Source organism: Diabrotica undecimpunctata, chromosome 3 (genome assembly GCF_040954645.1).
Source record: "Diabrotica undecimpunctata isolate CICGRU chromosome 3, icDiaUnde3, whole genome shotgun sequence".
NCBI lineage: Eukaryota > Metazoa > Arthropoda > Insecta > Coleoptera > Chrysomelidae > Diabrotica > Diabrotica undecimpunctata.
Genome location: NC_092805.1, coordinates 109,750,118 through 109,766,960, shown reverse-complemented (window position 1 = coordinate 109,766,960; position 16,843 = coordinate 109,750,118). Strand labels below are relative to the sequence as shown.

The window sequence follows — 16,843 nt, the reverse complement described above, 5'->3', positions numbered from 1 at the left end:
TCCACTCCGTCCAAACACTTGATCGGCAGGAAGAAAGCTGTGTCTCTAACCGGAAATGTAATTGTGATGTCTGTTACTTTGGACTTAGTTTTGATCAAAAAAGTGTATGCAAAACGAAATTATTTTTATTTTGAGCATCACACCCATCACAAAAAAGTCTGACTGATGTAACATTTTCAGGTAGATCAAGGCTTTGCAGGTATTGAAAAAGAGCTGAAGAGACCTCAGTAGAAACCATTACAGCTTCATCTTCTGTCCACATATAAAATGTCGGGTTCTTTCCGTCAATTCCAACAACACAGAAACAGTATAATCCAATTTGCCTAGAGTAATATGCTTCTTGAACCGGTGATTTTGGTAACGGTTGAATCTGCTGTAAGTCGAAGCACATAGTGAGTGAACCAGACTCCTCTTTTTTCATAGCCTTATAAAATGCTGCTACACGAATCGCGTGAACTCGCTTGTTGGTCATGTACTCAATCTTCTTTTGTGGTTTTGATGACATGTTTTATTTTGTAGCAGTAACTACACACATCAAACGCTGGGGAGCGAAATTAAATATTAAAGGTTTGAAAAATTCTTCGAAACATCGTTTTTGATACTTTGTTCGAGATTTCATCTTGTAAATTATTATACATTTTTCATACTTTTGTGATGTTCATGTCCTGATCCAAATATTGTCCTGTGATTGGCTGGTTGTGACTAAACATTTTCTGATTAACTACTTATGGTAGACCAAACTTGTTTTGTTTCGCTACCTATATTTCATATGTGAAAAACTATACCACAAAATTCGTTTTGATCAAACTTTTATTTACTAACATGTGGGGTTCAAAATAAGTTTTCAAATGACACCAAAATCTTAACATGTGATTTATTGTGACAAATCCTTTTTTGAACGCTAACTCCTCATTTATGCTTTTAATTTGACAACAGCACTTTCCTGCGAAACTTGACAGTATCGAAGAAACTAATATATGAGGAAAAATTTGTTGAATTTGTTTGCCGTCAAGTTTGTACTGGTGGGTTATGATGTCATTAAATCTATGACATGTACGTCTAATTGTTTGAATTGTACTTTAACTTACTTCTACTGATTTAATAAGAATCGGAAAAAATGGCAAAAATCGCGCAAGGTTTATTTATTTAACAGCTTTGTAGAAACTGACTTCATTTGCGGCAAAAAGTAAAAAATGCATAGAAAATTCGATCGATTTTTTGTCGATAAGACACTCATCGAAAGATATCAAATTTTTACCATCGAGTTGATACAAATTTTATTTAAATATTTATTTCGCGCGCGTAACTGACATTCAAAATCGCAGATCTCTTTAAGCGTTGTTTCTGAGAGAACTGTTCATTCTAAAAAAAATTGACAATGGAAATTTTTGTTCAAAATTATTACAGTTACATTTCTTGTTTAAAACATTTTTCTCTACAGCGTACAGATTATTAGTAAATCGACGTTTTCCGTTTTCCTCCCTACGAGGGGCTTTAGGGGAAAGTCTGGGGGTAGGAGTGGTAAACTTTTTTACATCTTTTTAGGGTCCCAAAACTGACATTCTCCGCAAAATTCAGCTTGTTTGTATGATTTTTAGAGATTCAGTGGCATTTTCGTCTCTGACGACTAGAGTAACAGGGGTTTACATAAAATTGACTATTATATAAAGCAAGTTATGAAAAGTTAGAGATATGAAAAAACTTAAATTTTGTTGCATTTTATGGGGTTTTAAAGTAATCAAAAATTTTCTTACGAATTAAAATTTTCGCTGAAAATTAACATAAAAAAATAATTTACTTTTAGGTACGTGACCAGCTGGATAGAAACCAGAGAAATCGTTGCAGAGAAGTCAAACTTAATAATGCTTTTTGATAAATATATTCCGGCTTGTTTGGAAAACGTTAGAACGAGATTTAAGAAAATTACGCCGATAGTTGAAACGTCTCATCTTGCAATGTTATGTCATCTTTTAGACTGTATTTTAACACCACAAAATACACCTGTAGATTGTCCAAAAGAATGGTATGAATTATATTTTGTATTCTGTTGCGTTTGGGCGTTCGGATCAGCAATGTTTCAGGAGCAGGTAGTATTAAAAATTAAATTTCAATACAATTCATTATACGAGCTCTAACAATTAAATTAACAGAGACAAAAATGTATTAAAAATAATTTGCATCCATCCAATGGCACTAAAGCTTACGTAAGGCTTTGGCCTCGTGTAAACTTCTCCAAAAATCTCGACCTACTGTTGGTCCTTTCCACGAACGTATTTTTAGAAGGTTTTTATTCTCGTCCACTTCGTCCTCCTATATCTTTTTAGTCTTTTAACAGGTCTTCTTCTTGCATTCTTGCGTTTAGTAATTTTCAGTGATTCTGTTCTCATATGCATCCAGACCAGACCACTTGTCTTGAAGACCCTAATCGCTGCAGTCTAGTGTATTGTGCTAGCGTTAGTTCTCCATATTGTTCGTTTATTTCTTTATTATATCTAATTCGACAGTAAGTTGTTATTTTCACTAATTGGGCCCAGTATCCTCCGAAATATTTTTTCTTTGTACAAGTCGAATGCATTGGCAGTTATATTTATTATGAGCCATATTTCATATACTTCATACCCATAACTTACTATAAACCTAATTATTTTTTTATACAGTCGGAGTTTTTTTTCCAGTGTATATTTCGCGATTTAAAATATGTGACTTGTGTCTATTTGATCTAGTTTGTACGAATAATTTTTCCTTATTTGTATTTATTGCTAGACCTACAACTTCTGCACTTTGCTTCAATTGGACCCCGTTATGAAACAAGGAACCAACTGACATTAACTTAGTTTTGAGAAAATCAAGAAAAATGTTTTATTTATTTGAGAAAATTACTTGGATATAAAAATAATAAAAAAACGACTCAAAAGTAAACACGTTTATTATAACTTATGGATATTAATGCTATAATCAAATTAACAATTAAAAAATTAACTCCTAAGTAAGACAAAAATTACGTGGTTCATTGTTGTTAAATATAACATTAACAATCCATCTGGTTCGAAATCTGGATTTCCGTTATATCCGTCTATATCTTTGATTATAGTATTATCTGCTATAAGATTTGTATAGAAATCGTGGTAATTTAAGGGTATTAAGTGAAGATAACTTTGTATATCTTTAAGTTTTGCTTCTGAAACTGGCTTTCCTTTAGGCCACAATGGTTCCAAATACGTAGCAAACTGTGACCCAGTTGAAGGTTCTCTTTCTGTTCCCTTTTTTATGCTTACTTCTGTATAATCCTCAGTGTCTTGATAAGTCGTTTTAAAAAAATATGCTATAAGGCTTATCTTTACACAATTTAATTTCTTTGGTTTGTAACCAACTTATTGTCTCGTTGGTTTTACTTTTTTTTCTGTTGGTGATTTGTTTTTCTAATTTTGCGGTACTCAAAAAATCTTCTTGTGTTATATTATTTACATTAATGGGTCGTTTTTGTCTACAAGTTTTCATTATATTGCTATATTCCCCAGGTGAAAATATATTATGTTGCCTTTTAAGTACACATTCCACATATCCAAAATCACTATCATTTGGAAGAAACGTATGACCTGGAACTAAAAATCTCAACCTGATAGTCTTTAAATGCTGTGATTCCTCTAGAAGATATTTTAACAGAAGTACTATTTTGATGTTCCCGTTTTGACCCCCGCAAGAGTCGCTCCACAAAATAATGTGCTCAACTTTATCGCTGTCATTACTGCAAATATATTTTCTTAGACAAGATCCCACTTCTTGAGCTCCACGGCCTGTCTGTCCTTCGAGCCATAAATGCAAAGTGGATTTTGTTTTGCTTACCTGCATAAATTCCACAATTATATACCCATGCCCATAACTGTCGTTTATAAAATATAATATTTGAACATATGCGAGGTAAAGGTAGCGTTTTTTCTAAATCAAAGGTCAGAGTTTCTATTTGTTCATCTTCTATTGCTTTGGTTAAGTCAAGGTTCATTTGTTTTCTTCCTAATTCAGCTTGTTTCATCATTCAAAAAAACTCTTTTAAAAGTTGAGAAACGAGCAGGATTTTCATTTTTTGGTTTGTAAAGATTATACATTATTGATAAAGTAGTTCCTTCTTGCAAAAATTCTTGGTCTATTTTACATGCTCTGTAGTAATGGGATACATACCGTGGAAACTGGTTTATACGGTTAACTATAATATTTCTTTCATCTGCTGACATTTTGTTGTGCCCACCGCGGACTCCTCGCTTATCAATTGTAGTCAAAGTTCTTACTTTTTGAAGAGCAGTATTTATGCGTTTAGTTGACACTTGCAATGTATTGGTATACATATTTCTACAAACTACTACTTTATTTGTAAAGTATTTTCTTGAGAATTGTCGTGTTGCAGGATTTGTGGCCTGCAAATTTTTTCTTTGTGCAGGATGTTCTCTAATGGATGTTGATATAAATGTAGTTTGTAGATTATAATCAGCTAAGAGTAAATAGTGTTCAAAAAACTGTTGAAGGGTTTGAACAGAAAATGTTTCATGGCATTTAGCGGCACATGAACCCATGTATCTGATAAAATCTCTCTAGAGAGATTTTACTAGTTTTCCTCTTGATGAGTAGTATTTCATTTTACTGTTAGTTTTTATTTTTCTTTCTTTTCTGTCTTGTTGTGCAAATTTTCTCTTTCTTCCTTTTCTTGGACGACCCGAGAAAGATATTTCTGTATTCAAAGTAGACTGTTCACTTAGATTTTTTCTTTTATCTCAACTTTCATCTGAAGATATGTCACTGAAGGTAGGTTCGAAATTTTTATCCTTAACAGAATCATCAGAATCTTCTTTATTACCCACATCGTTAGTAATCGATATACCCTGTTCATTAAAATTACTGATTTCTAATTCTGCACATGAACTACTGCTGGTACTTGGTCCCTGCTTTTCCTTGCTGTTAATTGGCTGGACCTAAAAAATAATTTTGCAATAAGGAACCAACTTACATAGGTATTACAAAAAAATCAAAGTGGAATTAAAAAATTATAAACAAAAAGAGCTTATTTTTAAAAATTTTTTAACTAACATACTATTAAATACTAGCAACATTCACTATGTTTTTAAGGTTAGAAGTTAAAAAATTATAATTCAATACACACACCTATCGCAAATTGCAAATATAAGCTTCAGTGGAAGTTGATGGCATCAACGTTACATTTCTCATATTTTTTTGCACTCTTTGCGATAAAAATTTATTTTGGTAAGGTAACATTTGCACAATTATTGATTGCCAATGGTAATCAGAAACCCAATAAAATAAATCTACAACATGGAACCAACTATCGGATGTTACAGATACCTGCAACAAGGAACCAAAGTTACTTGGTTCGAAATTGAAAACCTATACCACCGAATTTATTATTCTGCAATATGGTTCTATCGTCCACTAGATGGTGCTGAGGTGCCAGAACATTTGGCTTATTATTGCAGAACATGAATAATATTTACAGTCTATTCGAACCAAGAACCTCATTTTCGAAAAAATGTTAGTTGGTTCCTTGTTGCATAACGGGGTCCAATTCAACTTAAGTTTCTTCCGCCGCATTACTTAAGTTTCGATCATGTTCATTTGCACCAATCTTATTAATTTTACTGGTATGCCGAGTTCTAGCCTAAGTAGTTTTGTTCTATCTATATCTTACAGTCTACAAAGATATTGTAAACGTCTATGTCATATCCTCATTCTTTGGCTAGTATTTGTTTGACTGTAAACAGTTGGTCGAAGGTAGATCTGTTTTGTCTAAACACTGCTTGATATTCCCGATTCCCCGATGATTTTTCAGCGAGAGGTTGAAGTCATAGATTAAGAATATTTGTGAGTATTTTGCATCCCAAACAAAATAGACAGATGCCTCTATGAATAAGAAACACAAACTAAAATAATTAAAATAAAAAAATACATTACTTAACAAAAAAAATATGTCATTTATAATATATATATAGAAATATTATGGATGGTTATGGTTTATATAAACATTATAATATATACCCTGGCTGTTTGTAAATAAATAAACAGAAACACTCACTAATATAGTGACAACTGTTATAGTGAAATTTGTTAAGTTCGGCGTATAAAAATCGCTTTATCGTTTACTTATGGTTAATTATTTTATAGTAAGGTTAGCTGCTACTATAAGCTATATAAAAAATTGTTCATAGAGCCGATCCATTTGCAATAGGATGGAGAATAAGTTAACACAGGCGTGGATATGTCCTGAATACAAGAAATTAAGGGAAACCAAAAAGAATCAGAGGAAAGGTTTCAAAAAGATTACTAGCAGTACACCTGTAAGCTAAAAAAATCCAAAAGTAGTAAGAGTATATGGAATTTGTAAACCTAAATGTCAATCTAAATGCCATAATTATTTTCAAAAAGCATAGGATGGAATGCCGAAAAAAGATACAATGATCATTAAAGGAGACTATAAGAATTAGCAAAGTTATTTTACTATCCTTATTGATGTGAAGGCTTGTCTTAATTTGCCAACCAAGTAAATCAAAACCAAATGAAAATCTTCCTGCAGTGGTAAAACAACGTGGTCAAATGCTTGACGCAGCGTAATAATTACGTTGTAGCGCTAAGAAGTTGTTTACCACTACTATTTTGTAACTACTACGCTAATTTGTAACAAGAATTACATATTACGCGGACTACTTACAGGCATCAGGCGATACCCAAGTTTTTTAGCCTTATTTCATCATACGGAGCTCCACCGGAAATGACCGCCCATTTTAGCGTTTCATCTGAAACAAAAATGAACTAGGAACAAATAAGCAAAACAAAGAATAAAAGAAACAGCTTAGTTACAGTCATTCGGAAATTATGAAAGTGGATCCCGTTTTAGGCCATTTGCCGCGAGTCATAAAAACCTTGATGAACATCATCAAGGACCGAAAAAGGTCCATCGTGCGAATGTGAGTGGCAGCGTTGAAGTATCTGCATGTAGGATACATCCATGGGATCCCTCAGTGCGAATTGTGGAAAAATCTACGAAACCAAATGATCATTTAGAATCTGCAAATATACTAATGTACTAACAACATACTAATGTACTATGTACATAATATATGCAAGTATACAATGAGTTTAAAATTGTAAGCTTAAAAAGACATATCGAAATTCCATAATCACCGAAAATCAGTGAATATATTACCGAAAAAGATGCCATAATCATTATAGAAGACTTAAATTCAAATTGACAAAAATAGTTTGTCGGGTATCAAACATTGATTGATTAAAAAAGATTATAAAATAAAAATGCAGAAATGGAAAAGTTCTAATAAATTTCTATGCAAAAAACAATATGCAAAAAACCACAAATGTTTCAACCACAAAGATCAACAAAAGTTAACTTTCCAAGAGAATAATCTAATAGATCAATCATAGACTATGATAGGGCATAGGGCAGAAGTAGCAAGTTTAGGTTAGGATAATTTAGAACCTACGTCAAGTACTAAAAAAATAACTCAATAATCTGCTTTTTGCGCTCTTCTGTTCGCAGAGTACTTACGTTACAAATTTCATTCCTACAAAACAGTTGACACAGAAAATAAATAAAGATGATCGAGGCAGGCGATTACCTTTTTGGTGACATTATGACTAAGAACATAAATGAAATGGTAATCCAAACTTTTTATTGAATATTTGTTTTTTGGATAAATGTTCTTTTTTTTTAATGGTACCAAATGGTACGGTAAATCGACATAATTGTCATTATTGAACTGATGAAAATCCTAGAGTTTTCCACGAACCATACCCAACAGTCATTGAAATTAAACGTATATGGGGAAATGACCGCCCATTTTAGCGTTTCATCTGAAACAAAAATGAACTAGGAACAAATAAGCAAAACAAAGAATAAAAGAAACAGCTTAGTTACAGTCATTCGGAAATTATGAAAGTGGATCCCGTTTTATGCCATTTGCCGCGAGTCATAAAAACCTTGATGAACATCATCAAGGACCGAAAAAGGTCCATCGTGCGAATGTGAGTGGCAGCGTTGAAGTATCTGCATGTAGGATACATCCATGGGATCCCTCAGTGCGAATTGTGGAAAAATCTACGAAACCAAATGATCATTTAGAATCTGCAAATATACTAATGTACTAATAATATACTAATGTACTAATAACATACTAATGTACTATGTACATAATATATGCAAGTGTACAATGAGTTTAAAATTGTAAGCTTAAAAAGACATATCGAAATTCCATAATCACCGAAAATCAGTGAATATATTACCGAAAAAGATGCCATAATCATTATAGAAGACTTAAATTCAAATTGACAAAAATAGTTTGTCGGGTATCAAACATTGATTGATTAAAAAAGATTATAAAATAAAAATGCAGAAATGGAAAAGTTCTAATAAATTTCTATGCAAAAAACAATATGCAAAAAACCACAAATGTTTCAACCACAAAGATCAACAAAAGTTAACTTTCCAAGAGAATAATCTAATAGATCAATCATAGACTATGATAGGGCATAGGGCAGAAGTAGCAAGTTTAGGTTAGGATAATTTAGAACCTACGTCAAGTACTAAAAAAATAACTCAATAATCTGCTTTTTGCGCTCTTCTGTTCGCAGAGTACTTACGTTACAAATTTCATTCCTACAAAACAGTTGACACAGAAAATAAATGAAGATGATCGAGGCAGGCGATTACCTTTTTGGTGACATTATGACTAAGAACATAAATGAAATGGTAATCCAAACTTTTTATTGAATATTTGTTTTTTGGATAAATGTTCTTTTTTTTAATGGTACCAAATGGTACGGTAAATCGACATAATTGTCATTATTGAACTGATGAAAATCCTAGAGTTTTCCACGAACCATACCCAACAGTCATTGAAATTAAACGTATAGACTGGAATTTATGGAGATCTTGTTGTAGTCTTGATTGTTGGGCCATTATTTGAACGAAGAAGCATATCTAGAATTATTAGAGGACACAGTTAATCCTATTTTGACAGATATAATCAAAAATGATAACAGGCACTCAGAAGATGTTTTATTTTTCTAAAAAGACGGCACACCTCCGAATTATACCGATAAACCTAAGACGATACTATAAAGGACGGTTTTCTAAACAATAGACTGGACGAAGGGCTTTTATTGAATGGCTAATAAGATTCCTCGATTTAACCCTCCTAGATTTCTTCTTACGGCTTTATTTAAACAGCAATGTTTATATACTCATGGACAAAAATATCGAATATTTTGGAATTTTCAATTTTTTTTTGTAGTCACTATTATTTCAAAATAATTTTAGATTACTGATAATACTCATATAGTAGGCTGATGTACTCAACTGGTTTAGAATATTTTGACGTTTAAAACAAGTATCCCACCAATTCGGTACTGCGATGAAGTCTAAGTAGCACATATTGTATATTTTTACGAGGAAGGATATGCACAAAAAGGTATCGCACGACGTCTCAGCAGAACTGAATCTATAGTTTCAAATACTCTAAAATTGCACAACTGCAATTGATGACCGTTTTTTGGTTCTTAATTCTACACGAAATCGTTCATTGACATCGATGCACCTCATAAATGAGCTATTAAATGTTAGACAAGTTAATGTGAGTTCACAAACAGTTAGTCGAAGATCAAAAGAAGCAAACTTAAAGCCCAGACGCCCCGCCAAAGTTCCACGTCTTCTCCAAAATCATAAAGCTCGTCGTTTGGAATTTGCAAGAACACTTATTTAGTGGGATATCGATAACTGGAAAAACGTTTTTTCACTGATGAGACCAGAATCCTATTATGGTCAAAACTACGTCTACAGAAAAGTTGGAGAACGATTCGACAGCTGCAGTCTCGCCCAGACCGTTAGGTTTGGAGTTGATGGCATAATTCTTTGGGAAGGTATTAGTTGGGAGGTTGGATAGTCCAAAATTATGGGAAGGATATGTCCAAAATTTACTTGCAAGCATGCTGAGAAAGGTGTTTAGTTTAAACCAAATGTTTAAGCAATTTAAATTATCATTTAAGTTTAGAGTAAAATAACCTTATTTACCTAATATTAAACATTTATTTTTTTTTCACAATTGTCTCCGCATAAATCCTAAAATTGTGCATTAAACATTGTTAAAATAAACGCTATTTTACAACAAACGACTTGCTTGAACAGAATTTATTTTGAAAAAACAAAAATTTGAAAATTCTAAAATATTCGATATTTTTGTCCATGAGTGTAATACAATTACTGCCTCATTGGAAGAACAAATGGTGCAATAATGTAGTCTAGTAACCCCCGAAATTATTTAAAATTTTGTCGTAATTTCGTAATTTCGTATTTTATATTATATATTATATTTATTCATTTAAAATGTAGTTCATTTTATTTATGACAATTAATAAAGTTTTTTATTAACTTTGCAAATTTTGTTTTAATGTAGTTTTCGGCAAGACGGGAAAAAAATTGCAATTGACACTAGTAAAACATAGGCATTACGTTTAGTTTTTAAGTGGTACTTTCGATAAATTGATAGTTTTTCACAAGAATAGAGTTAATATGGAAAAAATCATGGATACCTGAATTCTCCAGAAAAATACTTATCTAATGATGTATCACACATTATCTATTCAAAATTAAAACATTGTGGTATCGGAAGGGAGGGGGTTAACAAATGACAGATATCTATATCGTTAAAAGGTGACCCTTTTAACGATACAGTTAGGTAATTAAAATTAACCTGTTTCAGCATTTTCACAAGGGCCAATAAATATTGCCAAATATCAGCCAAGTATAGATTTTTTTGCGTGGCCAATCCTGTATTGCTAACTTAATAATTGAGTTTGTATAAATTAACGTTTTTAATGAATTTTGTTTATCCAAACATTTTAGGCAACCGATTATAGAGTGGAATTTACTAAATGGTGGGGCAATGAATTTAAAACTGTAAAATTTCCTCCAGGTGGAACCATTTTTGACTATTTTATAGACCACGAAACTAAACAATTTGTTCCATGGACAGAAAGTCTTGGCAGATTTGAATTAGATCCAGATGTACCATTACAGGTAACTACGAATAACAGATTGTCTTCGAATTAATTTTTATTTCGGTGCGTTGGCGAATTTTGAAAAAATCTCTATATTGATATAAGGTTGAATGCTCGAATAAATGAACTTTGAAAAATTAAAGGCAAATATCGAGCACAATTCTCTCTCCTGTTGCCGACAAGAATGTAGCGTAGAATATTTTTTAAATAATTTTAAACTGTTTTTCCTTGTTCTAGTGTAGTGTTATGTACAATTTATGTTTCAATTTCATGTTTATTACATTCTACGCTTGCTGGATAGCCCAAATTTGACGAAATGCCCCTGATGATTCTGTAGAAAGCGAAAGTACTTGGGCAAGATTTGATTATTAAAATTGTGCTCGATATTTGCCTTTAATTTTTCAAAGTTAAATGTCTATATGTATAAAATAAAACAAAATCATAAATTGTATTTGTTACAGCATTTACAGCTCAAGAACAGCCGGTCCGATTTTAATGATATTTGATTTTTTTGATTTGTCTCAGCGCCGAATAAGAGAATAACCATTAAAATATAGTAAACGTTTAAGAAAATAAATAAATCTTGAGAAAAGGGGTATTTTTTTATAAAGTTGGTAATAGTTTAACAGCTCAATATCGAAGAAACCTCAATGTAGTAAACAAGGCGAAGCGGTTCATGATCATCTGGATGTGATTTTTACTAAAAATTTTGGTTGCATTTATACAATTCATCCGATGTGTGGTAAATGCTACTTGGTTGCTATTAATTGTTTGATGGGAGATATTATTTCAATTACGTCACACTGTCAAATGTACAGTGTTCCCATTATTTAGTGCAGCATGTCAACATCTCCATTTGTTTGAAAACGATAATCATTGGGACATGACAATCGCTGAAGCAATTGTTTTTACTTCTTCAAACCAGATACGCTCATTATTTTAGCATACTTCCCATTTAATCCACACGAACTGTGGAACAAGTGCAAGGATCACATGTCAGAGGACATTTTACATATAATTCTTATCAATTCAAGGAATCCAAATCTAGAGGTGAATAAGGAGATAGATAATCAGGCTTTGGTTTTGATCGAAGACATGTGTCGCACATCATGTGCGGTAGTTTGTTAGTCAAGTTGTGAGTATCATCGATCATTCCGTCACAGACAATGCCGAAAAAGTGGCCAATTTTTGTTTTGGGTAGTACAATTGTCTGAAAAAGTCTGAAATTGTCGCAAGCAAAATAACTTTTTTTAAGCCTACTGAGAAAAACTTTACATGCTGTGCTGGTAAGGCTTTTTCAATAACAACATAGGATTGACAGAATTCGATAACCTTTTTTGCTTTATCAATGTGATATTTATAATGGTCTAGACTTTCTAGGGCTATGTCTTTAGTTTCCTTATCTGCTTTTTTTTCTGTCTAGAGTGTGAAGTTTTTAAAAACTTCACACTCTACACGTTTGTCTGATTTTGCCATTTTTAAATAAATGTGAATTTTCTTAATGGGAGACCTATATATTTCTATCAAACAATAGCTAGGACGTTTTTCTAATAAGTTTGAAAACATTACACTAATTGATATGTCTCTGGACGAATACCTTATGTTCGGTGCGTTATGTCGTCTACACTACAATGACTTACAATTGGATGAAAGCTTTAAATGTGTACTTTAATTATATCTCGGTCCAATATCTTTTTTTGGTACTTGCCTCTATTTTCTTTTACTAATGCACCCAAAGGATCGCGTTCCATTATATTGAACAAATCGGTAATAACTGAATAATTTGTATAACCATATAAAGTGTGTAATAAATAAATGCGACAAACTTTAACACTGTTTTCATCGGCTTTGGCCAAATAAAACTGGCGTGTTTTATTTTGTTTGCATATATTTCCTGTAGAAGTGACTGTGCGTCTATTAACCGTTTTTGATACAAACATGTTTCGAGAGCAACATTTGTCGCTGGTTATAGTCAGTATGCCAATAATTTTTCCATATTTTTTTTTTCAAACTTCATCAAAAAAGTCTTTACATTGAGTATTTTTACATTTCTGTGAATTAAGGGAAAAAATTGGATGTATTCTTGTATCTCACCAAAATTTATTTTCGTCTGTTAAACTAGCTCTCTTAAGGTTTTCTTTGTTCTCTCTTTTAACTACTGGTCCATGCTCTTCTTCAGGATGTGCCAAAACTATTTCAGTTTTTGTATGGCTCCTTCGTCTTTTTCCATCCCCGACTCGTTAATATTTTCATTAGTCACGTTAGGTTCTTGAGTTTCCATTTCCGAGATGTCAATATCAGTATATCTTAAGAATCCTCCTTAAGAATATATGTGTATACATAACAAAATTTAAAAAACTAAATTGGGCCGAAAAGGGATTAAAAATAGATGGAGTATATCTTAACCATTTGCTTTTCGCAGACGACATAGTACCTACTAATAAGCACAGATATCCATGAACTAAAATCAATGCTACACGATTTAAATCACAAATCGAACAAATCGACAAAACATAGATACTAAGCAACACCCTAGAAAACATCACGATAGATAACATCAATATAGAAAAGGTAGTAGAAAAAACAATATATATATATATATATATATATATATATATATATATATATATATATATATATATATATATATATATATATATATATATATATATATATATATATATATATATATATAATCTAGGACATGCAATTAAAAACGAAAAGGAAAATCAAACCCTTAAGTTGAGCTTCATTTTAAAAGACAGAAAAATCTCAATACACTTAAAACGAAAAACCTATGACACTTGTATACTACCAGTTGCAACTTATGGATTGGAAACTATGGCAATAACAAGAAAAATGGCAGAACAATTAAGAGTAACTCAACGGGCCATGAAGAGGACCATGTTAAATATAAGCCTCAGAGACAAAATTCCTAACACCGTTATACGTCGAAGAACTAAAGTAACCGACATCATGGAAAAAATAGCGACATTGATATGGCAATGGGTAGCACATGTAGCAAGACAAGAACGAACAGATGGTCTCATAAAGTGACATTCTGGAGACCTCGAGAAACAAAAAGAAGCTTGGGAAGACCCAAAAAGAGATGGATAGACGATATAACAGCTGTAGCTGGAAAGCAGTGGATGAGAATTGCAAAAGATAGGAAAGTGTGGAAGCAATTGGAGGAGGCCTATGTCCAGCAATAGATAAATGAAGGCTGAAAAAGAAGAAGAAGAATATCAGTATATTCATTGTCCATGTCAAGTTTTTGAAAAACAGGTACAGTAAAACTCTTCTGTGCAGCCTTAGTTTCGTCATCTATTTCCGATTCGTTAGTTTCAATATTTTTGTTCACGTTAGTTTCTGTAAAATTTTGCCTTGGAAACTTAGTTTCATTGGACAGAAAATCGGGATCAGCAATGTTGTCATCATCATTCTCATCACTTTCAGATTCATAAGTGAATTCTTGTATTAAATTCTTTTGAATCCTAAAACAAAAAAATTGTAGGTACCTAGTTTGTTTTATAAATGCGAAAGTTGCTACTTTTCATGAAATTGCAATGTAAACAAAGTGAGTGCGGAAAAAGTGCCAATATTTGCATTCAAATCTGTTCTGACTATGTAGGTATATGATCCTGTTTTTGACTCGAGTTTATGGCTTATAGCTAGTGAAAAAATGAAATTTTTATATAGCATTTAGCTATGAGTTACCAAAAGGTTTGAGGTTTTTTAATATATTCTAGTAAAAGTAGATAAAATTTCAGCAGGGTATTCATTTTAACTAACTTCTAATAGTCAGGTTACTGTTAACGGAACTAATTGACTGGAGAATATATGACAATAAAACTAAGAGTGAAAGTACATAAAGGTGAAAAAGTCAATTATGAAGAAAATAATACAGCAAAAATAATTGAGCACAGTTTTTTATTAAATCTTGCCCAAGTAGATATGAAGAAATTGTTGTATACTGTGTTTTTCATATGTGCAGCCGAATGGTCACGATAAACAAATCATAAGGCCAACCCTCCAATATCTGTGGACTAAATATAGAAAATAATTGTTTCTGTCATGGTAAGTTGTACGTAGTATGTTGACTTGTAGGCCAACTATTTCTTTGTTCATTCTAGCGCTCGGAACCGTAAAGAAAAATATAGTATATCATAAGGTCCTTCAATGAAAATAAACGACACTAGTGCAACCCATTCATCAAATGGTTACTTTGTTGCCCCGTGAATTAGCTCCTTTTTGAACTTTTATTGAACCTAATTAATTTGATCTTAATAAAAAAAGTTAATATAATTAACCTAATAATTTAACACACTTATTAACTCTAAGGCGGTATGAAATTTGCCAGGTCAGTTAGTTTTATATAAACTACAAACCTATAAATACACAGGAAAAAACGAAATAATAATTAGTAATTTAGAACGAAATGTTTATTACATGTTAACTTTACTGTATTTTGACAGACCGTTTAAAAAAACACACACAAAATTGATATATTGTTGTTATAAAGTTATTTTTGTTTATAAAATTAGTACTATTTTGTCATAGTAAATTTTATAGGTCAGACCGGAGCTGATGGAAGCGCTCTCTATAAGATCAACGGCGTATGTTATACTTTTTTATTATTTCATATATTTATGCATATTGAATTATTAGTATTTTATTGTGATTACAGGCAGTTTTAGTACACACTGCAGAATCTATAAGAGTTAGATACTTCTTAGATCTTCTACTCAAAAAACGGACACCAGTGATGTTAGTGGGAAACGCAGGTTGTGGCAAGACGGTTTTGGTCAATGAAAAATTAGCCTCACTTTCCGAAAACTATGCAATTACTAATATTCCTTTTAACTTTTACACTACATCTGAAATGCTGCAAAAAATATTAGAGAAGCCTCTAGAGAAAAAAGCAGGAAGAAATTATGGCCCCCCAGGAAGTAAGACTATGATTTATTTTATTGATGACATGAATATGCCTGAAGTGGATGGATATGGAACTGTACAACCACATACGTTAATCAGACAGCATTTGGACTACAGGCATTGGTAACGATTATTTTATTTTATTTGATAATTAATTACTAATTTATTGTATTTTATTAAAATTATAAACAAGTGGCTCTGAGATAAAAATTTAAAATAATTTCTCTGTGACCAGTTGGTTCTTTTAATCACCTTATACACTTAATCACCAATTAAAACAGTGTTAAACTAGATTTATTACTATGTTAATTATATTATATTTGAATGGATTTATGAGTATTAATACTAGGTTCGTAATTTTAAAGTTTACTCAGGACCCTATCTCATTTTAGTATCTTATTCTTCTAGTGCCGTCTCCACTAATAAAGGTTGGTTATTACCACTGCAAATTCATCTCTATCTTCTGCTTTTCTTAAGAGCGTCTGTGTGTTTAACCCGGTCCAGTCGCGAATGTTTTTCAGGCAGGATATTTGTCGTCTACTAGGACCGCTTTTACCCTTCATAATCAGCTGCAACATCTCGTACTTATCATTTTTAAGTATGTGCCCCAAATATGCTGTATTTCGCCTTTTAATGGTGGTCAAAAGTTCTCTGTCTCTTATCATTCTGTGCAACACCATTTCGTTCGTAGATCGGTCCATGGTATCTTCAACATTCTCCTAAAAAGCCACATCTCAAAAGCTTCCAGTTTTCGCATTAAGTCAACAGTCCAGACTTCGATACCATAGAGTGGATATAACATTTTACCATCCGATATCGGATTTGCAGATTGCGTCTTTGG

At 32.1% G+C, this 16,843-nt stretch overlaps 1 protein-coding gene across 1 annotated transcript in view; it reads left to right on the top strand.

The window, feature by feature from the left end:
* The window catches only part of Dhc93AB (Dynein heavy chain at 93AB), a 295,262-nt gene that overhangs the window by 128,906 nt on the left and 149,513 nt on the right, over nucleotides 1–16,843 (top strand). Inside the window, exons 25-27 of the mRNA XM_072526597.1 lie at nucleotides 1,805–2,087; nucleotides 10,913–11,086; nucleotides 15,755–16,125. Coding sequence (XP_072382698.1) covers nucleotides 1,805–2,087; nucleotides 10,913–11,086; nucleotides 15,755–16,125 — 828 coding nt within the window. The remainder of the gene's footprint in view (nucleotides 1–1,804; nucleotides 2,088–10,912; nucleotides 11,087–15,754; nucleotides 16,126–16,843) is intronic.